The 26,836-nt window shown below is 35.8% G+C and overlaps 1 protein-coding gene across 1 annotated transcript in view; it reads left to right on the forward strand.

Annotated features, from left to right (window-relative positions):
* Positions 1-318: 318 nt before the first annotated feature.
* CNTN5 (contactin 5) overlaps positions 319-26,836 on the forward strand; it is a 435,777-nt gene continuing 409,259 nt past the window's right edge. Inside the window, exons 1-4 of the mRNA XM_047754347.1 lie at positions 319-418; positions 3,718-3,939; positions 17,753-17,876; positions 18,004-18,179. Coding sequence (XP_047610303.1) covers positions 319-418; positions 3,718-3,939; positions 17,753-17,876; positions 18,004-18,179 — 622 coding nt within the window. The remainder of the gene's footprint in view (positions 419-3,717; positions 3,940-17,752; positions 17,877-18,003; positions 18,180-26,836) is intronic.

Genomic DNA, 26,836 nt, shown 5'->3' on the forward strand with positions numbered 1-26,836 from the left:
ATGGGGCGGGGGGTGCACCCAAGGCAAATGGAAGTTCCCTGGCCAAAGACTGGATCTGAGCTGCAGATCTATGTTGCAGCAGAGACAATGTCAGATCTTTAACCCACTGCATTGGCTGGGGGATTGAACCTGCACCACCTCAGAGACAACCCCGGATCCTTAACTTGCTGCACCACAGCAGGAACTCCCCAGAGTGATCTTCTAAAAGCTTATCGTTAGGTTTGCTGATGGAGGAATGCAAAGTTGGTAAAGCAAGAAAGTTTATTAAGGCATCAGAGGGGGATGGCTGAGCTCTGACTGTGAGGAGGCTTATAAAGGATGGCTGAGGGGGATGGTGCCAGCTCTGACTGTGAGGAGGCTTATAAAGGATCTGTGGTGGGAACTTGGGGCAGGAATGATGAAGAAGGAGGAGGGGAAGGTCAGGGGAGGGGTAGGGGGTTAAGTCCCATGACAGAGGGCAGTTAATCTTTCTAGGTAGTTAATCTATGCAGGCAGTTGTTTTCCACAGGCCATTGTTTCTTGCTGCCCAACTGGAGCATCCACATTCTGAGAAAGGGTGTAGATTTTGTGCTGGCAGTACCCATGTCTGCAGCAGGTTTCCAAGGTGAACAGCTGCATTCCGGGGGCTGGGGGTCTCTCTCCATCCTCCTGGGAACCTATCGCTTATATTGCTCTCCTTCCATTTGAGCATGACACACTAGGCATTTCATCATTGGTTCCCTGCTTAATTATCCTATCCAGCCTTGTCTCTTCTCTCACCTGTCTTCCTCACATCCTGAGCTTCAGACTATTTTCATTTAACAAATATGCCATAATGCCTTTCCTCTTCAGGTTTTCATATACTTTCTTTTTCCCCTTTGTATAGAAAGTTTCCCTGCCCTACACAGAGTTTTGCTGAGATAATCGCTGCTGGGTTTTCAGGGCTCAGTTCAGAGTTTCATCTGAAAATTAGAGGATTTTCTAGCTGTGATAAGAACCCATATATTCCTGAATTTACTTTTCTCTCACATTGGATTAAAGTTGCACACATGGTTATCTTTCTTTTCCACTAGATCATAAGCTCCTTGAAGGCTGATGAAATATAATTTTCTCTCAGAATCCACAGGGAAATGGTTCCAGGACCCCTGTGGATACTAAGATCCAAAGATGCTCAAGTCACTTAAGTAAAATGGCTCAGTATTTGCAAATAGCATGTAACATCCTCCTAAATGCTTTGAATCATCTCTAGATTACTAATAATACCTAATACTATGTAAATGATATATAAATAGTTGCTATACAAATGGTGGCTGAAATGTAGCAAATTCAAGTTGTGTTTTTTGTGTGTGTTTGTTTTTTCTTGTCTTTTGTCTTTTTAGGGCCACAGCCATGGCCCATGTAAGTTCCCATGCTAGGGGTTGAATCAGACCTGTAGCCGCTGGCCTACACCACAGCTTACAGCAACACTGGATACTTAACCCACTGAGACCAGTGGATGCTAGTCGGGTTTGTTAACCAGTGAGCCACGATGGGAACTCCAAATTCAAGTTTTGCTTTTTGGAACTACCTGGAAAAATTTTCCCCAAATATATTCAACTTGCGCTTGGTTGAATCTCTGGATACATAATCTGCAGATGTGGAGGGCCAACTATATCTTGTTCATCCTTGTATCCCTATCATTTATCCCCTACTAAGTTCTCATTACATGTTTTTTAAATACGTGAATGAATGATGAAATCGTCAGATTTCTAGTAACAGCTTTGGATTTACTTGATGAAAAAGTCATCTCCACTGCGACAGATGCAACTGATTACATAACAAATGAAGCCCTATTGTGAAGCACACAGCCAAATTAGGATTTGGCTCATCTCTAATTGCATGAAGTGGCATAAGCCTATTATTATACTACTTGGACAGTATGTATTTTGTTCATATATCTATGTATATATATATATTTTTCACATATGTGAGTTATATAACTGTGATGATTGACGATCTTTTTCTTTTTTTTTTGAAACTCATTATGGCTCTTCTCGTTTTCCTTTGATTATCCTTATCTAGCTTTAAAAACTATAAACCACATTCTCATACTCCATTTTAATTTTTAACACTAGCATGGGATAGTTATTTTTTTATTTTTATATGTGAGCAAGGTAGGCAACTAAAACACAAAACAGCAGACTGCACAGAGAAATGAATAGGTTCAGAGACTAAAACTACAAACTACCTTAAAGGAAAACTCATTCTCTTTTCATTACCTTACACCTGAAGGTGCTAGAACTTGCCTTTAATTTCAGGTTTTAAAGGATATTTTACATCTACCCATAATCTATTCTCATATAGTTTGCCCAGGAGAGCTTAGCTATTTTCAGTTAAAATTGATCCACCTTTACTAGACTTGTGGTTGAACACAAAGACTAAAGGACATGAATCTCTTAACAGTTCCTGATGGGCTTGCACTACGCATATCCTGCTCATTTTAAAGGTGGAGTGCATCTAAAAATACACCTTTGGGTTTCAGAGAAATCATATTTACAATTTCACAGAACAGAAAATGTTCAATTTAATTTGATGCCTAACACCTAAAGTGTTATTTTCAAATCACAGAAATGTTTCATGCATTCCAAAATATCTCTATGAGACAGGTAATGATTCTAAATAATAATTGTGAGAAAGCTTACTCACAAATATAAATTATTTTTATCCAAAATTAAATTAGCAGCAAAATTAAATTTAATTGAAACATCAAATATCCTGAATAGAAATATCTGACTCCTGAAAGTATTTCCAAGATCAACAAATTGTCACATTCAATTGATATTAGACTTAGAAAAACTCCAATTCCTAATTGTTTTTTAGACTCTATCACAATTAGTTCCCATTTTTAAATCTTTGGTCTATATACCAAACTGACTTCCTTGTGGTCATAAAAGAAGGTTAGTGCAATCTTTTTCAGACACTATGCATATCTTTTCTAATGAAAAATCTTGGATATTAAAGTAAAATATGGGCAATACATTTCTCAGTATTCAATAAAAGTAGGAATTTTGCAGTAGTATTTCTACCTCATAATATCATTATGTAGATTATATATGAAAAAATATACAGAAAAAATTCCATCCAATATTTTTTATATTCAATAGTGAATATGATCTTTGTAAGAACATGAGGCATAGCTTACAGCCTAGTCAAAATATATATGCTTCATTAGACACATTTCCTATTAATAACAAATTTTAAGGTGATTAAGATGCAAACTATATTTGTAAAATGTAATTGATAATGCTGTTTCCCCCCCTTTTCTCATTTTTGAATAATAAGGAACTAATTTAATGTATGTGGATGGATATTTTAATATAAAAGCAAAAAAAAATTAATTCCCAAATAGTCTTGAAAAGAAAATAATTAAAATTTGGATGGGTTACGTTCTTTCTTCCTTCCTTCATTCCTTTTTTGTTTTTTCCTTCCCCTTTTCCTTTCCTTTCCTTTTTCTTTCCTTCCTCATGTCTTTTTTCTTTCAGTCTTTCTTTATTGCAGAATCCCAACTTTATAACTAGTAGAATTTTCAGAAAATATTTTAAAATATATATGTAATCTTTTACTTTTTCCACTCACACTGTAATTAGCATTTGGTTACATCTCCAAGGGAGATTTTCAACAATGTCTTCAGAAGAAAATTTTTCATAACAACAAAAAACTCTCTCCTCAGAATTTACTTTTTATTATTATTTTTTACAGAATATTCTGGAGCTCTTCCTGGTCTCCCTACTTCATATGCTGCTTTGATAAGAATTAAGAAAAGTTCATCTTCATCCCTCTATGGTTCCAAGACCAGACCACGATACAGCAATCCTTCATTAGGAACACTGAGTGTTTCTTCACCAAGCTGGCGAGGAGCAGCTCAACATTATTATTCTCCCATCAATCTTTATCATTCCTCAGATGCCTTCAAACAAGACGGTAAGTGTCAAAGGAAAATTGCACCTGTTGGGGTTAAACAAGCAAGGAAGAGTTTAGTCAAAACTACTGTAATAGAAATTAAGCCGATTGCAATAGAGGAGAAAGATTAAACTCAACTCCTCTGAAACAAAGTAAATGTTTAAGAATTGGAAAAGTGGAGAACATTGAGGAAGAGTTTGGTCAATGTATTTAGGCTGTCTATGTATACTAATTGGTGCTTATTGAAGTTAGCCTCTTAACATCTGGGCAATAGAGACCTTCTCTTTCTTGATGATTTTATTTCAAATAAAATGGCTCCCAGGTCCTTGAGAAAGACATTCTTGGGTTTTAAACCTGGCAAGGGATTGGGTGAAGATTTACATCTCACAGAGGCAAAGAAGAAACCTATAGATGCAAGTTTCTAAAGTAAATGCACTAAGAAAATGGAGGTTAGAGGATCATAGTCAGGACGAAACCTGTCAAAAGTTTAGGGAAGCTGATGAAAATGTTAAGACCTTCATGGCTGTAAATTAGGCTTCTGTTCCACACATGTTTCAAAAAAAGTTAATGTAGTTAATTATGCCTGACTCCAGTTTTGATTTAGGATTAAGATTAAATTCATATATTGAAAGCAAATATATAAAATTTCTGATGGGTAATTTGACAATAAATATCAAGAGCCTCAAAATAGTCATATCCTTCAGTCCCATATTTCATTACAAAAATGTGTTCTGCATAAGGAAATAATAAATAATGCACACAGAATTATAAACATACACTTAGCATTATTTATGCTTGGAAAACAAGAAATAATCCAAATGCCGAATACTAAGATATCAGTTAAATTAAGGATGACTGTGCAGCTGTTAATATTTTTGTTTGAACAACATTTTTCTAAATGTTCTCTTTGTCTTTTTTTTATTATCAACAAACAACATAAGGTTAATTAACCAAGATAAGTGCTATGACTTGATTATTACCAGGCTCTTTGCCAATCTCTTTTGCCTAGATTATATCAATAATATTTTCAACAAGCATATCATATGGATATCCTTACTGCCTTCTTTGGAAATGGAAACTCAAGGGCTGTCAAACTTTGAAAAGGTCACACTTCTAATAAGTAACCAATTTCATTCCTGTTATTTACTGATTTTAAGGACAATATACATTGGGCTATATTTCAATTATGATTGATAAAGAACTAAACAGTCAGAGAAACATTTTGCAAGAACTGAACTACTTGGAAGAATCCTAGAAATGTCAAAGTAGATTATGGTATACCAAGCACAAGCAAACCATGCCTCATGATTACACCAATTATTGTCATAAGGAGTATCATGTCATAGTGTTGGCATTAAATTTTATTTAAGTATGGTGTTAGTTCCTTAAAGTGTTTTATTTTTCAAAGAACTTACGTTTTTAAATTTTCATATGTTCTGTGAAAAAATGTAAAGAGAATTAGGAGACAACACACAGCCTTGATGAAAATATTTTCAAAAGGCATATCTCATAAATACTATTATTCAAGATATACAAAGTAATTTTAAAAATCCACAGAAGAAATCAAACAACATGAGGTTAAAGTGGCCCAAAGACCTTCACAGACATCCCATCAAAAATGATTAACAGGTGGCAAATAATCATACGAAAAGACACCGCATCCTATGGCATCATGGAAATGCAAATTACAGCGATGAGATACCACTACACATTTATTAGAATAGCCAAAATCCAGAACACTGAAAGCACCAAATGCTGTGGAGGATGTGGAACAGGACCTCTCATATCTTGCTAATGGGAATACAAAGTGGTACAGCCTCTTTGGAAGACAGTTTGGCAGTTTCTTATAATTGAGCATACTCTTACCATATGGGAGAGATGGATAAGCAGAGCACAGAAGATTTTTAAGGCAGTGAATGATATCATAATGATGGCTATATGTCCTTACACATTTGTCCAAGTCTATAGAATGCACACCACCAAGAGTGTACCCTAACATAAACTGTGACTTTCGATGATTATGATGTGTTAATATAGGTTCGTTTTTGGTAAAAATATACCATTCTGGTGAGTGATGTTGGTAATGGGAGATGTGTGCATGCTGGGGATGGGAAGCCGATGAGAAATTTCCACCTCCCTCTCAATTTCGTTGTAAATCTAAAACTGCTCTAAAAAATGATTTCTCTAAAAAAAAAATCCATGACATTAACTCTAATGTCATATTCATCAGGCAGATATATGTTGGAATTTGTGTTCCTTAGGCATCATTCATTATTTTATGGGGTGATACAAAGATATAATATATTGAGTGATCAAAACTGTGAGACATTATTGTTTTTGGTATAATTTGGTACCAGTAGAGTTCTAGTACACCTTTATTCTCTTGCTCTAAACATAAGTTAATGTGGTTCACAATGATACATAAAATACCTCTAGAAAATATGAATTAAAGCACATGAAAGTGAAGGAAACTGCATATATCAGGACGTAAAGTGGAGTCAGGCTTGAGATTAATTCACTGTCTACTGTAAATGTCAATACACCAGTCATAGGTTAGGCTTATTTTGGTTAATTAGTTAAGGAAAAAGAAAGTCAATTACACATTCTGACACTAAGATCAGACAAATTTTTCTGGTGTGTTCTCATTAACAGTTTATTGTTTGATGAAATGGGCAGTGACCTGAACATTATTCTCATTGTGTGCATAGCAATAAGTTTTGTCTGCTTCAGTAAAGGCAGATGAAAATTAGAATTATCTAAAACTGTAGTCTTCCTTTAATCTTTAATAGGCACATAATCACTTGAGTATGTTGTTAAAATATATCTCCTTTCAATAGCTCAGGACGTAGAGCCATATAATCTGCATTCATAAAAAAAAAAAAAAACCTTCCAGGTAAGTGCTTATGCTACTGGTCTGTGGACCACACTCTAAGTCGCAAGGCTCTAGGAGCCAGTCTGATATAGTGTAAGTCCTCTGCTCCTCTAGTTTAATCCATATTTAGACTATCAGGAAGAATGGGTAGTCTGAGCATTTTCCAAGTAATCTTCCATAACTGTTGTTTTTACATCTGAGCAGTTGATAGAGCTTGGCTAGATGTGACTTTCAGTTTGTTCTCTCTGACAAGAGCCTGACATGTGGCTTTTGTCAGGTAATTCCCTTTAGCCTTAATAGAGAATAAAGCTGAGGTTGACATGATCTTGTGAAAAACGAGAAAGCTAACGGAGTCTGAATAGAAGTCATCCCACTCCTGCTCAGAGTTAAGTCCAGAAGCATCCCAGATAGAGCTAAGATTTTTTGGAGAAACATAAAAGTGTAGTTTACAGAGTAATTTGGGATAAAAATTCTACTTTTTTATATACAACCTGGAGAAACTCTGCCACACATGCACAAGGAAATATGAAAATATGTTCATATAAGTTTAATAGAAAAAAACTGAAAATAACTCACATGTCCATCAGAAATGGAATGGAAACAAAAATTATGTTTTTTATTCATTGAAAAGTTACAACTGTTAAGGTGAGTAGAGCATGTCTTCATGAAATATAGTGGATGTACCTCAAAATATAATAGTTAGAAAATAAGGAAATTTATGGAATATTACATACAATCTGATGTCATTTATGTAAAAATTTAAAAATATATAATGTATAGTATATAATACATTAATGCATGAATTTGAGAGAACAGGTAACTATGGTACATACCACTAAGGACAAAGTGAGGATGAGAACAGGGAAATGATATCCAGATAGGGATGACAGATGATCTCAACTGTGTGCTATTTTATATATTAAAATGTAAAATATGAAACTAATAGGATGACACCTATGAGCCACAGTGATTCCTACCTGCTGGGATTTACAGTGTAATCTCCTTTTATAACACTGTGTGCTGGAGCTAGTAACCTGCTTCTGGAAAATAGATTATGACAAAAGTAATGGAAAATGACTCTATGATTTCCAGCATTGGGTTACAAAAGACTCTGGCTTTCATCTGACTTCCATTCCAAAGAATGCTTAATCAGAACCTGAATAAGCAAATCTTGACTGACTATAGGGATTCCCTGCCTAAAAAAGAATAGCAACATGTTGAGATAATCACAATAAAACACAGAAAAATAAAATAGATGAAACATATAAAGAAAACTTTAAGATCATGATATTGTAAGATTTGTAGAAAATAGAGAAATATCGTGAAGATATCAACAAAATGAACAAAAGTCGTATGTTTATCATCTCACAGACTCTATGGGCCAGGAAGCTGGTTGTGGTTCATCTTGTCCTCTGTCTCTATGTCTTTCAGAAGGAGGACTACAGTCTCATCTCAAGGCTCAAATAGGTACAGATACACGTGTGAGCTCACTTATCTCACATGATTGTTAGCAGGCCTCAGCTACTGAGGTTGGTGGCCTGAGTGCCTTAGTTACTTATTGGCTGTTTACCAGAGGCCATTCTCAGTGGGACCCTTCATAGGGTAGTTCAGAACGTGGTAGCTGATGTTCAAGAGCAGGAGCAAGTCAGAGCAAGAGAGGCAAATAAAACGGCTTCAAGAAAAGTCAACAATTGGTCGCTGACACTTGATTGAAGTAAAGTAGACACAGGGAAGTAAAATAAATAAAAAATTTTTGAATTAGACCCAAAAAGGGGAGAAGAGAAATGGAGAGTACCTGAAAGACAGTGTTTCTCACTGGAGGTGAGCATTCAGAGATTGTCCTTTTTCTTTCAACGTGGTATTACTATTTGGGATAATGACTATCATCACCTCAAATTGGACCAGTGCAAATGTTCCATAAAAGAATTATCCAGTTTAAAAAAACTGACTTCTTAGTCGTTACTCTAAAGTAGTTGTTTAGATTCAAGGAATGACATTTAATTGATTTTAATGACTAATGTTTACATTGGAAAATTTGTGATAATATAGGTTAATTGAAAACCCTTATGAGTCAGCACCTCAAACGACTACAACACATGTACTGTTTTTGACTTTTGCAATGTAGACAAGGACTATTAACCACTGCTGACAATATACCTATTCCTCCCTTTGTAAATGAACAGGCAATAAATCAGTCTTTGACTTCATCTCTTTTGCTATTGTTGTGGTTTTAGTGGGAGTAAACTTAATTTAGTGTAGGGTGCATTTCATTCTTTTACATGTGATGAAATGGTTAGGTTAAGATATTTTATCTTCTTTGTAGGGAGATGGTTTAGATTAAGAGTGACTCTGACTAGAAAGTTTAGGGCTTTTACTAGTGAAGTCCATTTTGAGATTAGAGACTGCAATTGCTACTTCAAGTAGAAAAAATTGTGGTTCTTAAAAGTAGCTGAAGCAAATCATTTCTTACTAAGTTTAAGTATATAATTTTGAATCTCTTTAATTCTCTCAATGATAAGCATAACCTACAATTTATATAACACTCCAATTCCATCCAATATTTGGAATATCTACTGCTGGCTTCTGACTTCTGAAAGATTCCTGCAACCTACCAGATTTGCTGCCTCATATCCACAAACCGTTGGCTGAATTTCTTTGTTGACTTAGCTTATTTCCAGATTAGACTTGGCACAGGGGCAGTGGCATCATAACTCAAAGTGATCTCTGTGTTGACAATTTTCTGTTGTTTCTTCAAAATACCTTTTGTTGATAAATTTTTTGGAGAACCAAATGAAACATTTAAATGGTCTTTTAGGAGAATAAGAATTCCCTCTGGGCAGGAAAAAAGGTACTTCACTGGGATGATGTACTCCTATGTAAATCAGATCACTCTAGTTTCTCTCAGTTTAAAAATAATCTTTTAATAAAAAACTTACCATTTTATGACTATTCATTGAAATTTGGCAGTTTTATCTTTTTATCACAATCTTAATTTTTAGAGCTATTGTTATTGCTTTTGATTAGTATGCTTTTCTTTCTAATTAACTGCATGCCATTTGAGCAAAGACCGTCTTGTATACTCACCTTTTTTCTCTTTCAGCACTTAGAGTAGTGCAAGATTACTAGGAGCTTAACAAATATCATTTAATTAAAGAAACATCCACTTGAGGAATTTAAAATCTGAATTAGGCTGAAATTCTACACCATGATAGAATATTTGTCCGAAAATTTTTAAAATAAACTGTGTATTTTGGATTAAAAATAACAAGAAAGGAAAAACAGTGCCTTCCGTCTGTTGACAGGGTGGCCTAGTGGTTTAGCATCTTCTCAGTGTTACATAGGGTTGGAATACTTTGATTATTCTCATAAGTGATAGCATCTATGAATCATCTGAGCTTTCTTTTATAGCTACATTAAAAATGATGAAAATATCTATTAGACTCTCAATTTATAGTATGTGCACAACATAATACTGCTATCCATGAAACATTTTTTAAATGAATAATGCTCCTCAATTCTTAGGAATTAATGAAAGTTTTATAATGAAAGTTTATGCTTAGCTTTTATTAAAAAAATTTCAATGTTAAAAGGAAAGTTAAGGAAAGGTTTGGATATTTTAAGAATTCATTTTATATGCTCAGTGTGAAAAGTTGTTCTCTCATCATAGCTGTGAATGTCATCATAAAATGCAATTTCTAATTAAACATTTCAAAATTTTTGGAAATTATCACATAAAATATATTAATAGCCATTAAAAGTGAATTTGTTTTAATTGTATTGGACATGAAAGGCTAATATTTCCTCTAGATTATAATGCCTATATGCCCTGTCTACATGTATAAGCTAGACAGGGCCATTAATTAAAGTTAACCAGTAGGTAAACAGTGTTGGGGTGTGCAATTAGACCTAAGAGAAAAATGGAAACAAAAGTAACTGTTTGAAAAAGAATCTAAGTCTGAAAGGCAAGTTTAGAATCCAGGGAACCATGATAATATTTGGTCATGATCCAGGAAATAATTGAAAACATAATGATCCAACACCATGAATCCAGGCTTCCCTAGGGAACCTGGTTGTAGAAGTCTCAGATAAGGTGATACTTAAAAATTTTGGCAGGAAAAGACAAAAACAAAACAAAACAAAACAAAACAAAAAACGAGTTCCTGTAGTGGCACCAACTAGGAACCATGAGGCTGTAGGTTGGATCCCTGGCCTTGCTCAGTGGGTTGCCGTGAACTGTGGTGTAGGTCACAGATGTGGCTCGGATCCCACATTGCTGTGGCTCTGGCGTAAGCCAGCGGCTACAGCTCCTATTAGACCCCTAGTCTGGGAACCTCCATATGCCACAGGAAGTGGCCCTAGAAAAGGCACAAAGGCAAAAAAAAAAAAAAATTTGGCAGGAAGAAAGTTGCTATCTGTGTAGCCTATAATTAAGTGGCAGAAATTTCAAGAGATTACCTCTTCTCTTTCAATTTGGATACCTTTTATTTCTTTGGTTTGTCTGATATCCGTGTCTAGGACTTCCAATAATATATTGAATAAAACTGAGTGTGGGCATTCTTGTCCTGCTCCAGATTTTAGCAGGAAGGCTTTCAGCTTTTCTCTGTTGAGTATTATATTGTCTATGCATTTGTCATAAATGGCTTTTACTATGTTAAGATATGTTCCCTCTATACCCAATTTGGTAAGCGTTTTTATCATGAATAAATGTTGGATTTTGCCAAATGACTTTTCTGCATCTATTGAGGTGATCATGTGGTTTTTGACTTTTCTTTTGTTAATGTGGTGTATGATGTTTATTGATTTGCATATGTTGAACCATCCTTGTGAACTTGGGATGAATCCCACTTGGTCGTAGTGTATGATCTTTTTTATATGTTGTTGGATTTGGTTGGCTAAAATTTTGTTGAGAATTTTTACATCTATATTCATCAAAGCTATTGGCATATAATTTTTCTTTTTGGTAGTATCTTTGTTTGGTTTTGGTATTAGGGTGATGGTGGTTTCAGGTCAAATGCAACCCCTACCAAATTACCCATGACATTTTTCGCAGAACTAGAACCATGAAATTCTGGAATTGTAGCAACTGATGGACCTAAAGTATATTATGCTTAGTGAAATGGGCAGATAAAGACAAATACTGTACGATATCAGTTATCTGTGACATCTGAAAAAGAGTATAAATGAATGCATATGCAAAACAGAAACAGACGTTGATATTAAAAACAACTTAGTGGTTATGAAAGGCGAGTGGAAGGGGAGTGGAAGGGGGGTGGGGGAAATTAGAGTATAGGATTAAGAGATACAAACTACTATGAATAAAATAAGTCAGCAACAAAGATATATTGTATAGCACAAGGAATTATAGCCATTATCTTATAAAAATTTTTAATGGAGTATAATGTGTAAAAATACTGAATTGCTATTCTCTACACCTGAAACTAATATAATGGTATAAATCAACTATACCTTACTAAAAATAAAATTTTAAAAAAAACAACAGTAACAACAACAAAAACACAAGCTCTTGGCTGTCTTGGTTACCAGCCCTCTTATGATATCAAGCTGGAAGAGATTTTTTTTTTGTCTTTTTGCTATTTCTTTGGGCTTCTCCCGCGGCATATGGAGGTTCCCAGGCTAGGGGTCGAATCGGAGCTGTAGCCACCGGCCTACGCCAGAGCCACAGCAATGTGGGATCCGAGCCGCCTCTGCAACCTACACCACAGCTCACAGCAACACTGGATCGTTAACCCACTGAGCAAGGGCAGGGACCGAACCCGCAAACTCATGGTTCCTAGTCGGATTCGTTAACCACTGCGTCACGACGGGAACTCCAAGCTGGAAGAGATTTTACAAGCAGAAACATCTTAATAACAAAACAATGGGGAAAGAAAAAAAATAGTCTTGAACCTGCAAATTATACAAAATGACTAACACCAAAACATATCTAGAAAAATCCTTGAAATTTAAGGGGGAGGAAAGAGACCTATTGTTATATAAGCATAAAATCCAGTCATTAGGAGTGAGGCTAAACTCACATATCACCATGATGATGTTAAATACGACCAGAGAGTGGAATAATATCTATAGAGTCATTAGTGAAATTAGTAAGAATGCCTAATTTAATCCTCAGCCAAACTGTCTTTTAGTTATTGACAGCTATTTTAAATCATGTAATAAAAATATAGCACATATGATCTTTTAATCAGTATTTTAGATATCATTTTTATGATAACAGATCATTTCTAAACCGAAACACTGAAACATTCCTCTTCTAAAGAAAGGACCCTCTTTTTTATTTTCTGTCTTTTCTTTTTAGGCCCTCACTTGTGGCATATGGAGGTTCCCAGGCTAGGGGTCTAATCGGAGCTGTAGCTGCTGGCCTATGCCACAGGACTCTCTTGAGTGTGAATCTGATATTTCACAAACAATACCCACTAGCATTGTATTTTAAAGCAACTATGGATATCTTATCTGTTCATAAAAAGTCTGATAAAAAAAATCCTAGGAGAAATGAACATTGTGTGCAATGGCACCTGCCCATTATGCAAATATCTCAAAGATTTCTACCTTGTTAAATAAAAATTTAGATTTATTGGTTATCAAGATCTTTGTGATGATTTAATCTTATATAAGTTTTAAAGTCTGTCTCGACAAGTTACAGATCTCATCAAGCCAAAAGCTGCAACATGCAAGTATATTGCTTTAAGCAATGCATTATTTGTATCCATAGATGAAGTCTATTACTACAGAAACATGTATCAAATTGTCTGTCTGAGTTTGCCTATAATAATAATACCTCGTTGGTGTGGAATTTTAAAAAACAATCTCATTATCCATAGAAGCATTTTGATTACCCTTTGCTGAGGACTAAGCTCAACAAAGACCCTTGCTCTTCCATCTCTTAAAATGAATTTTATTTCTTAAGAGAAAAGCAAGAGAAAAATAGAGCCAGAGAGCCGGAGAGAGAGACAGAGAGTGGAGAGAGCTCAGTAAGATGCTATCAGAAATAGCAATGATTGACAAAGTTATCTAACAGAGTATGGGCAACCATAACAGAATACATGTTTTTCAGACTTATTTTCCAGTTTTTATTTATTTATTTATTTATTATTTATTTATTTATTTAGTCTTTTTGCCTTTTCTAGGGCCGCTTCCTGGGGCATATGGAGTTCCCAGGCTAGGGGTATAATCAGAGCTGTAGCCACCAGCCTACACCACAGCCATAGCAACACGGGATCTGAGCCGCATCTGTGACCTAAACCACAGCTCACAGCAACGCCGGATCCTTAACCCACTGGACAATGCCAGGGATCGAACCCGCAACCTCATGGTTCCTAGGGAAGTGACAGAGATCAAGTGTGTGGGAACTGCCCAGGGAGTTGGGCAGCAGCAGCAGCAGGGCTACTTGTGCTCCCAAGGGTGCAGGAGCAACAACAGGTGGTGTTCAGTCACAATGCCCTCCTTCATGCTGCCCTTGAGGTGATTGGGGTTGCAAGTGGTGCCTGTGCATGGACCCCTAGTGGTGGCAGACCACTCCCACCTCAGAAGTCAGAGGTAACTGCGGTGGTTTGCCCCTGCCACCTGTAGACCATGCCAGAAGCACCTCGTCCCACTTAGCCTCCACAGGAGGTGCTGTACCAGCTGCTCCTAAGTTGTAGCTTCCTGGGAAGGGACAGTGATCAAGCTTCTGGGAACTGCACAGTGTTTGGCAGTGGCAGCTGCAGGGCGGGTGTGTTCCCAGGGGTGCAAGATCAACAACAGGTGGTGTCCCGTTGCAATGTCCTCCTCTGTGGTGTCCTCTGAGGTGGCTGGGACTGCAAGTGGTTCTTGTTGGGGATTCCCAGTGACAGTGGGCCACGCCCAGCACTAGAGTCAGAGATAACTGCAGTGGTTTTCCCTCACCACCTGCAGACTATATAAGAAGCACCCTGTCCTGCTTAGCCCAAGCACTAGGTGCTGCACCAGCTGTTCCTAGTTTTAGGGTCTTGGGAAGGGGTAGCGATCAAGTGTCTGGGTGCTGCCCAGAGTGTTTGGTAGGACAACTGCAGGGCCGGTGTGTTCCCAGAGGGGTGAGAGCAGTAATGTGTGGTGCTTGGTTGCAGTGCCCTCTTTTTTTGGCTGACCCTTAGGGTGACTGGGGCCACAGGTAGAGCCCACTCACAGGCCCCAGTGGTGGCAGGCCACGCCTCCCTCTGGCCTCCGAGAAAATAGTCCCTGACGCCTGTAGATCACATAAGACCATGTTGCACTTAGCCGCTGCCCTTAGCCCACACAAGAGATGCCCGGCCACCTGTAGCCTGCACAAGAAGCGCTCAGTCTCCTGTACCCTGAGCAAATGGCTTCTCGCCACCTGTAGCCTGCGCCAGTGCAGCCCCGCCCTCTGAGAGCAGCCCCGCCCTCTGAGAGCAGGAGTGAGTCTGCGTGGGTCCGCCCCTCCTCCTCTTGCCCTCCTCAACAAGGGCTCCTTGCTTCTCCTGCGGCCCAGACCTTCTCCAGGGTTCCCTTCTCCAGGGTTCCCCTCCCCAGCGGCAGCACACCACTCCTCTGCCTGTGGCACACCGCACCTTAGCCCCTTAGGCTGTCCCAACACAGCCAACCTTAGCCCTCTCCCTGGGACTGACCTCCAGAGCAAACGTCTCAGCGCCCAGCCCCCGCCAGAGCGTCTCAGGCTACGGTGTCTCAGGTGATGCAGATGATCTGTTGCTGTTCGCCTCTCCCTCTACTTTGCCGTCCTCAGTCCAGCTGCTGCGCTTTTCTCAGTGACTTTGAGGTCCCTTGGTCTAGGCTGATCTCCCCGTCAGTTAGGTGGCCTCCCAGGGTGTGTGTTCCTTTTCTCCTTCACAGCTCCCTCTCAGAAATGCTAGTCTCTTCCTGATCCCTTGTCTCTCTCTCTCTGTTTTTCTTTTGTTCTACCCAGTTATGTCAAGAGTTTCTTCCCTTTTTTGGAGGTTTCAGTTCTTCTGCCAGCATTCAATAGATGTTCTGTGTGAGTCATTTTACATGTAGATGTGTTTTTTTGATGTGTTGTTGGGAGAAGGTAAGCGCGACATCTTACTCTTCTGCCGTCTTGATCCACCTGCCCCCTCTAATTGCGGTTTTAACAAGGTTTCATGTGCTTTTTCAATTTTTCAAAAATTCATTATGATGCAACAACATGCAGGGCAATATTTTGACAATAATTTCCTTTAGTTATTTATCAATTCATTTATTTTCTTGCCTTTTTTAAAAATAAGTTTAAGTAACAGCAATATAACTTGGTATAGAATAATACATTTTAGTAATTTTCATGTAATATTTTTGTTGTTGTAGTAGCTAAGGAAAAAGAACTCTGCTATGTTATTTAGGACTCAAAATACTTGTTAGTACCTGGCCATTGTGAGTGCTCAGTTTTATTGAAAGAATGTTTAGGATACTATCTTTTTCTTTGTCCAAAAGAGAATAGTCATCTAGTCCTTTTAAAGAAAGCAAATCGATTTACTCTAAACCCATTATTCTAAATATGGAGGGGTGTGACTTTTTCAGTAATAATTTTTTAAAGCTTGAGTCTCCTGGGACATTCATTACTTGTATTTTTTTTTTTTTCTGATGCTTTCTTGTGGTTTATCTATAGAGGATGTAAACCCCCAATTTTTTAGTACAGACTTTGGAAATAGATCTTTCCTAAAATCTTTTGTCTTCCTTTTTCTAAGGCAGTAGTTTTCAGTGAGAGTGATTTTGACACCAGGGGACATCTAATGATGTCTGGAAACATTTTTGATTATCACACTTAGGGGAGGGAGGCGTCCTGCCAGAGGTGATGGTGATCATCTTACAATGCACAGGAAGTCTTCACAACAAAGAATATCCTTAAACGTCATTTGTGGCAATGTTGAAAATATTAGTCTAAAGTTATCATGTAACCAAATTTATGATTAATGAAAAAGAAGTTTTACTTTTTTCTTAAATTCACCATTCAGATGCTGTTGAACCTAGATATGCTTATAATTGCTTACATTCTTACTCTCCTACAGGCTGATGTGACTTTACTACCCCCTCCCCAGCATATTTACTCATTGTTTTTTTCAGCCAAATTATCCTAAAACTTGTTAAGTTCAAGGTGACATTCGTGGTCCATTTTTATTTCTCTATTCCATGAGCTACTCTTTAGTTTAAAATTACCTTTATAATAGAATTTCTCTGAGTGTGGACTAATTAAATTATCTTTAACATAGAAGTGTCTGAGGTAGAATATAGTATGTGGCACAATAGCAGGCACTTTGTAAGTTTAAGTGCCCTTCCTCTCTGCCCTCCCTTTTCTGCTTCTTCCCTTCTAATTTCCTTATTTACTTTACCTACCTACTGGTAAACATTTCATTGTATACAATTTGAAATCTTTATTCAATTATTTAACTTTTTTTTGAGGACATATCTCATTTATTCTACGAGAATATGTTCATTTGCCTTACATCATTTCCCCCTTACACTCCAGCATCATTAGGCAGTAAATAGTGCTTGACTGAATGAGTGAAGAAATATATGAAGAATGCATGAGGACCAACATTTTCTTTTTTTTTAGTACCCAAGTAATTACACAATATTAGTTCATGACTTTTCCTTTGATGTATATTATTTTTAACATTCTAAGAGATTTACAAACTTTTGGGTTTTTTAAAATAATGTTTTTGTTTAATATTATTCTCCTTAGCTCTGCTTTCAACGAATTCACATATATGTATTTTAAAATGTATAACACCAATGTTTAACATGTGCGTTTTTTCATTTCATATATTTTAAAAATAATTCCTGGTCAATTACATAAAAAATGTATTTAGGTCTCTGCAATTTACTAAAACAATGTAATTTGCTAACTGTACCTTACTTTGGTAACACAAGGAAAGAGCAAGAATTTTGACTAGGAATAAAATGGAGAAAAAGTTTTGATATTTTGAGAAATTTTAAAGTGTGTTCTCTTGGTCCTTACAGAAAGTGTGGACTATGGGCCAGTGTTTGTTCAAGAACCAGATGATATAATTTTCCCAACTGATTCTGATGAAAAGAAAGTGGCACTGAATTGTGAAGCGCGTGGCAACCCAGTTCCCAATTACAGGTAGAAATTCACCATTAATCATTTTCTTAAGTCTTAAAAAGTCCTTTCAGTGAGATTCTGACATTCACAGGGAGTATTATAATAACTCAAGTAATTTTTACATATATGTTTTCTGATTTTTCCTAAGATGGCTCCGAAATGGAACAGAAATAGATTTGGAAAGTGACTATCGCTACAGTTTGATAGATGGGACCTTCATTATAAGCAATCCAAGTGAAGCAAAGGATTCTGGTCATTATCAATGTTTAGCAGCCAACACATTTGGAAGTGTTCTTAGCAGAGAAGCTATTCTTCAGTTTGCCTGTGAGTAAAGTATTGCTTTTTCCACATATACATATATAGTGTTTATATATATCTTGAACATTTAGTCAATAGCTCATGACTTCAAATTTAAATATAGTGGAATAAACTGGTAAGGATTAGAACTATGCAAACAATTGTGTTTCTTTCTATTTTCAAATTGCCTGAAATGTTTGCCCCTTTCAAATGAATAGTAGTCTGGGAAGTTAAAAACCCTGCTCATAAAAGTAGAGAAAGTTTTAGAATTCAAATATCTTTTGAAATCCAGTAAAAAATAGATTTTTAATTCTTTGTCTGCTTTTAAAATATCTGCTTATCTGCTTTTGTTTTGCTACTGTCTATTATAGTCACTATTTGCTATACATTATTCTGGACATAAGATTGTATATTCTAAAAATTCTGCTTATAATCAGATAACCAAAAAAATGCCTCTGAAATGCTAGTATTTCAGATTCTGTCTATAGCAGTGCTACCAAGTGTCCCAATTTTTTTATTAGAAAAAAAGACACCACACAAAATCATTCGTATGTACTAGAATATATATATTTTCTAAAATAGGTCATATATCTAATTAACTAAATGTATAGATTTCTTAAAATTCTTGAAACTCTTACATTTATGATGAGGATAGGCAACTGAGTGAAAAAACCTTTGTATTATTTCTTAGTAAGTAATCCTACTTGAATTTAAATTGTTGAGGATTATCATCTCTAAAAAAATAGGAGGGCCAGGGATCTTTGTGTTAATAATTCATGTGTAACTATAATGGCTACATAATTTGTCACAAAATGATTTTTAAGTTAAAATTACACCCTGAAGAGTGAAATAATTGATTTTTCTCTATATATAATCTTCACATATTACGTCTAATTAACCAAGAACTAGACACCCTATTATATGAGTGTGAAGGAGAAAAAGAAAGAATAAAGAAATGATAAATAGATTCAGTTTGGAGAACGTTGAGGTAGGTAGAAGAAAAAACAAAATTCTATATTTTCAAATAGAATTGGTTGATTTCAGACAGGTACTTTACACACAGCAAATATATCAAGACATTAGCCTAAATACACTCTTTTTGTTTTAGAAAATATTATGTGGTACATCACAGAACCTGATACTTTTCAACTTTTCAGTGTATACACTAAAAAATATCCTAACATACCAAATAAACAACTTCCTAATTGTTCCTCTATTCAATAGAGCAGTATTTTTGACAGAAATATAGCAAATCCAGAGAACACAATGTTCTAACATTAGTGGCTTATATCTTTCTTTTTGGTTTATACATACTGTCTGATACAGGTACATCAATTCTCAATAGCCGGTGTATTAATTGTTTTCCTCCCAAATCAGCAGTGGTAGCAATATATTCAAAGTTTTCTACATGCTTCAGAGCAGAAATCTATTTACTGGAAGATCCCAGGTATCTATATGGCTGTGCCTTCCTAGGATTTTTGCAAAGACCAGTCATATCTATCAAATACTCAACTGCACCTAGTATAAGCAAGTTACTACCAGCATGTACAGTTCAATGACTAGGCAAGTAAAGCTCTGGCTCTCAATCAGCCCACCTACCCTCCTATTTTACTTATTCAGCATCAAGCTGTCCTGAACTTAGTTTAGAGGAATATTTCCTTTATTTTAACTTAAATGTATGGGTGGACCGTCATATGTAATCATCGGTAGTATCTTATTACTCTACTTCTCACCAGTCCCGCCTCACTGACTCTTTGCAGTGTTCTCCAGGCCATACACGTGTCTAAGACAAAACGAAGCAATCACTCACTTACACAGAGAAGGCCATTTCTGCCTCAAAATTACTCCACCTAAATATGATTATATCTATGCTGATGATGTAAAAATCAAATCCATTAGGTTTAGTTCTACCTTTTTTCTAGATAATATTTGGAGAAAATGCAAATACAGGTGTAGAGAAAAAAGATGAAGACTCTGTCAGTTGCTTTCTAGTGTACCTGGGTGTGAGCACGTGTGCTATAGGCGTCTAGGGGTCAAGGTAGTTTTGTGATTAGGGGAAGAAAATAAGGCAGAGAGTTAGATGGCAAAAAGAAAAGAGGCTTCAGAAAGGAAGTGAGAAGATAAACATGTAAGGAAAGATTAAAAACTTAGTGGCAGGAATTCCCTTTGTGGCTCAGCAGTAAAGAACCCAACTTTTATCCATGAGGATGCAGGTTCAATCCCTGGCCTCACTCAGTGGGTTAAGGATTTGGTGTTGCTGTGAGCTGTGGTGTAGGTTGCAGACGTAACTCGGATCCTGTGTTGCTGTGGCTGTGGCGTAGACCAGCAGCTATAGCTCTAATTCGACCCTTAGCCTGGGAACTTTTACATGCTGCAGTGCAGCCCTAAAAAGCTAAAGAAATGAACAAAACAAAACAAAACTTAGTGGCAACTTTCCCTTACATCGTGGTTTTCTAACACCAGCTTCATGGATAGATGGAGAGTGAGCTATTTGTTGATAGAATGTTTAATATCCAAAGGGCTTTTGTGGGTACAGGAACTCTGATTACTTTTTACACATTTTAAAACAAATAATTAATCCTCTGTGTTCATTTGCCAGTATTTAAGTAAAAATTTAAATATTTATTACACAAGTAATATTTTGAAACTAATATATTTAGTAAGTTTAATTACTAAAACCTATTAAATTAAATATTTAAATCTAATACAAATCTGTTAAATGTTTTAAGTGTCATTTCCAAATTACAGATTATCAAAATGATTATAAGCTTATAAACTCTTTACAATAATTATATTTTATTAATATTTTACCTTTATACCTTAATTTTATCATGTATTACACAATAATTTTATCACTTATGGTTTTCTTTTTTTTTTTTTTGTCTTTTTGCTATTTCTTTGGGCCACTCCTGCGGCACATGGAGGTTCCCAGGCTAGGGGTCGAATCGGAGCTGTAGCCACCGGCCTACACCAGAGCCACAGCAATGCAGGATCCGAGCCGCCTCTGCAACCTACACCACAGCTCACAGCAACGCCGGATCGTTAACCCACTGAGCAAGGGCAGGGACCGAACCCGCAATCTCACGGTTCCTAGTCAGATTCGTTAACCACTGCACCACGACGGAAACTCCACACTTATGGTTTTCTACATTGCATAGCGCTATCGTGATCTAAAAATCAAATAGATGTGAGGATTATATTACCCAATTCAGAGTAATTTCTGAGTTATCAAACAACTGAATTTTGATTGCTCTTTTCAAAGTGAGACTGTTGACAGACTTGGCCTCTTTTATAGTTTGAGCATTATGTTTGTTATATCAATATAACTTTGTAGGAGTTCCTGTTGTGACTCAGTGGGTTACAAAACCGACTAGTATCCATGAGAATGCAGGTTCAATCCCTGGCCTCGCTCAGTGGGGTAAGGATCTGGCATTGCCACAAGCTGTGGTGTAGGTTGCAAACACAGCTTTGATCTGGAGTTTCTGTGGCTGTGGGTAGGGCAACAGCTGCAGCCCCAATTCAGCCCATAGCCTGGGAACTTCCATATGCCACAGGTGTGGCCCTAGAAAAAGGCAAACAAATTAAAAATTTCTTAAAATTTAAAAATTAAACTTTGTAGCTTTTTGCATAGCTTTCATCTTTTGAAATATGGCATAACTGCTTAAAACGATGTGATTTTATGACTTATTGCACAATGTTAATACATATCAGAGTCTCCCCTAATTATATTCATAGAGAAAAGTACTAAGCTGTGTTTTATAAATAGGTACGTATTTAAATGAGGAATCAACACATTCACAAACTAATAATTCCATACTTATTAAAAATAATCAAATTTAAACATATCTTATTAGAATCATCTTCCTTTTGTATAAAATTATATATATATGTTATAGTCACACACATCAAATTACTTTCCAATTTTGAGTATCATTAGAATTGCATGAGATTTTGCAGATTTAACTTATCTATACACATATATAATTTGTCACAATTTGACTGTTAGGATTCCCTGAATATTAGTTTTTTGTCTTCTTATTAACCAGAAATCGATTTTAAAATATTCTGGTTTTCCTCCAATAATATCTTTTTTTTTGTCTTTTTTTTGTTGTCGTTGTTGCTATTTCTTGGGCCACTCCCGCGGCATATGGAGGTTCCCAGGCTAGGGGTTGAATCGGAGCTGTAGCCACCGGCCTACGCCAGAGCCACAGCAACGCGGGATCCCAGCCGCCTCTGCAACTGACACCACAGCTCATGGCAACGCCGGATCTTTAACCCACTGAGCAAGGGCAGGGACCGAACCCGCAACCTCATGGTTCCTAGTTGGATTCGTTAACCACTGCGCCACGACGGGAACTCCTCCAATAATATCTTGAACTCGTACCCAACCCCAGTCAAGCATAGATTCAGCTACTTTTCATTGACTGTAATGCATAATGTTATAGAGACTAAAATCTATGTGCTAGAGGTGCATATAAGATTGATCCAAATAACTTCTAGTAGTGAGGAGGATGATATTATTGCTAAACTAGTTTAGTTAAAAAAAAAGGAGAAAGAAAGAAAGAAAGAAAGAAAGAAAGAAAGAAAGAAAGAAAGAAAGAAAGAAAGAAAAGAAAGCCTCCCCCTTCCCTTCCTTCCTTCCTTCCCTTCCCTTCCCTTCCTTCCCTTCCTTCCCTTCCCTTCCTTCCCCTTCTCCTTCCTTCCTTCCTTCTCCTTCCCTTCCTTCCTGCTTCCTTCCTTCCTTCCTTCCTTCCTTCCCATCCCTCCCTCCCGCCTCCATCCCTCCCTCCCTTCCACTCCCTCCCTCCCTCCCTCCCTCCCTCCCCTCCCCCCCCTCCCCTCCCCCGCCAAAGCCACGAAATGTTTTTAAGGTAGCAAGTTTATATTGGTAACATTTATTGAGTGTTTACTTCTGAGGCAGTGTTCTAGTATTTTAAAATATGTTAACTTATTTCATCCTCATAACCAACATATGAATTGTTAAATGTAAACCTATTTTATAGATGATATCTCTTATTTTACTCTAATAATACTCAGTCTTTTCCTAGTTTATATATGTGTTGTATTTGCTTTATGATATACTCAATGATATTTTAATTCCTCTCAATCTATAATTATATTATAATCTTTGAAATTCTTTATATGTTTGCTTCATCAATCACCATTCTGTAATCAATGTCTTAATATCTATGTGAATAACAAAGTAAATGCTAAGTTAAAAACAAGTACATAATCATTCTGCATTTCAAATTTCATTCATGAACCACTTGCTAATTTTCCTTACAGAAGTTTAAGAGTTTAAGGAATGTTAGATCTCCTTTTTGATCTGGAACTTAGGGATTTATAGTAGTTTTACTACAGAATTTTTTTATTATCATATTTTCTATTCCAGTATAACTTTTTCTCTTAGTGTTTAAAATCTATTGCACAATCTATAGTTAGGACCTGGAAAACTAAATTTTCTAATAACTTGAGACAGGACAAAGATGACTGTGGCTACTGCACAAGCTGAAAATATCATCATAGCTCTTGGCTTTTGAAGAGAATGATGATAAGGAAGTGACTCTTGGCACTTCTGCCTAGTTATGTAGCAATAATAAAACGTATTATCTAATGTGTGGCAGAGTTAAGTGTAAAACACATTTGGTTTCTCTAAAGTTTTATTCCTGTTCACTTGTCACTCAACAAATACAAAAGAACAAATGTATAATCATATAATAATTATTTTAATTTACTAATACATTTTATCTCAGCCTCATTCCAGAGGTAATTTATTTGACTTACTGTATAAAATCATGTTCTATAAAAGATAATTATGTAAATTAGTAAATACAGCACCGGGAAAAATAGTACATTTCATCAAGAGGTCAAAATAGTTTGTCGTAACGTCTCATAATTATCATGATCAAGATAAAAATATTTCCTTGGGACTCCCAATGGTCAGAGCAAAAGAAGAAATACAAATATTTAAAGGGTTCTATTTTTTTTAATTTTATTGAAATATAGTTGATTTACAATGTTGCGTTAATTACAGATGTGCAGTAAAATGGTTCAGTTGTATATATGTATAAAAGCGCTAAAAATATCATCCTAGCTCTTGTTGCTAAATATATATATATATAGCAACAAAAAATAAAAGATTCTAATTTCCTCCAAGTTCCTTAAGAGAAGGAAATCTTTTCCTGACATTTAATTCTCATAGAAATTTCTCATTTGAGGCTTTATAGAGAGATTTTTAACATCCCTCTATCAACTCAATAGCAAGTTTAATTAGCCTGACATAAAACTACACCAATTTTTAAAATGTAACTAGAATTTAATCATGAAGCTATTCACTTCATTTATAATTTTTTTTTAAATTTTGATTTGAGCAGCTAATGGATTTGAGCAGCTGCTGCTACTTTTAACCCACCCCTTATGTGTCTAAATGTCTACCCATGAGGATCTTTCATTTTAAGTTCTCCCTAAATGAATATTTATAAACATGGCTCAGCTTAGTTAATATTAATAATGTACTTTAGCATTAATAAATATATATCTCATAAGGGTATAGTAAAAATTAATGAGGTGGAAAAGTCATGTCTGTGAACTGCTTTTTAAGATCAGAAAGAAAGACATAAATTTAAAAATGTTGGAGTATTATTGCTAGTGATGATTGTTACTGTTTATCAATAAGATTATTTTTGACAAAGTATGTTTTATTCCTGTAGCTTATGTTCATCATGAGGATAATTTCCTCACCGAGTACAGTGATTTTTCTTCATTGACAGGCAAGAATACACCATATAAAACTTTGTCACTCTATTAACGTATTACTATGCTGATGAGAATTAGGAATTGATAATGTGACACTACACACTTCTCAGACATCCTTCAGAAATCCCAGGATGATAACAGTCTCTCCAAAGTTTGAATTTTTAGAAATAATTCATACCAGCAAGTCAAACATAAAATGAATCAAGAATAAAATCTCCTCATACTGTCTCTTGCTTCAAAAATATCTTTATATGCTATATAGTAAATTGATAGTTCATATCTAAATTCAAACATATTGCTTTTTAGGGCATTTAGATGATTTAGATCCAGAATATTCCATTAGTTTTCATTAAAGCAGTTGATTAAAATAACCTCCTTAACTCTTTGAGAGATTATGTGATTTTTTAAATAGACTTTATATTTAATCCATTTAACTTTCATTTTCATATGAATCTCAAAAATTACTTCTCTTGCTTTTCCTTAACTTTTTCTCCTAAATTAAAATTGACCTTGGACTTTAAAACCACATTTTAATAGCATTTAACATCTAATAAAATTATTAGAATAATTGCTAGCTTTACAGTATAGTCAAAGCTTTATCCTATTAGTCTATGAGGTTTTATCCATAATAACTTTATTAAATCATTTGAATATTAATCTGGATGAGTCATGCTGACATGGATATTTTACTAGTTGTAAAACTATCTGATTTTATTACAAAAGAAATTAATATTAGTTCATAATTTTGTCTTTTATAAACAAAACACCACTGTCTTTCCTTTATAAAATCATCACTGAAAGACCATGGTTTAAGTTTTCTTTTAAAACGACAATTATTCTGATCATAATAGATATAGTATCCTTGACAAACTATAGTATTAATTCTTTGAGCTCACAGAGATGTTTTAATTAAAAATACTTTATTTTATGCTTTGAAGGAATAATGTAATTTATTACAATAAGCAATTTATAATGAGTGAATCAAAGTAGAAATCTGTGGCCTATTGTCCTCAAATCCTTAATTTTTTTTTTTTTTTTTTTTTTTTTTTACTTTTTAGGGCTGCACCTGTGGCATATGGAAATTCCCAGGCTAGGGGTCGAATCAGAGCTGTAGCTGCCAGCCTGAGCCACAGCCACATCAATTCAGGATCTGAGCTGTGTCTACAACCTACACCATAGCTCACAGCAATGCTGGATCACTGACCCACTGAGCAAGGCCAGGGATCAAACTGCATCCTCATGGATCCTATTCAGATTTGTTTCTGCTGTGCCACAACCTTAATTTTTAATTCTCCTCATAAATTTGCAAGAATTATATTTATTGTTTCACCTAAACACATACTTATTTATGGAAATGATGCATCACTCTGACCATATGTGACAGATGACCTCTAGTGAAATGGCTTGACCCAGGGTATAAGTGCTCCTTTTACTGATCCCAGTGCTCTGCTTCTAGTATATTTTTTCCTTTCGTTCTTTTTTTTTTAAATTATTGCGGTATTTTTGACTTACAATGTTGTATTAGTTTCAGGTATACAGAAAAGTGAATCAGTTATATATATAAATATATCCATCCTTTTTTCCCATATACGTTATTACAAACTACTGAGTAGATTTTCTTGTGCTACACAGTAAGCTCTCCTTAGTCACTTACGTTATACGGTAGTGTGTATATGTTATTCCCATCCTCCCAATTCCTCCCTCTCCCCAGTGGTTAACCTATGTTAACCATAAGATACGTTTTGAAATCTATGAGTTTGTTTCTGTTTTATAAATAAGTTCCTTATATCATTTTTCTTAAATTCCATATATAAGTGATATATGATATTTGATTCTAGTTTTTAGAAATGCAGAAAGATTTCTTACATTGGGTGAAGAAACCCAGAAAGACTAGAGTCAGGGAGTATATAAATCCTCTGAACTTTAAT

The sequence above is a fragment of the Phacochoerus africanus genome, chromosome 11, assembly GCF_016906955.1.
Source record: "Phacochoerus africanus isolate WHEZ1 chromosome 11, ROS_Pafr_v1, whole genome shotgun sequence".
NCBI classification, from domain to species: Eukaryota; Metazoa; Chordata; class Mammalia; order Artiodactyla; family Suidae; genus Phacochoerus; species Phacochoerus africanus.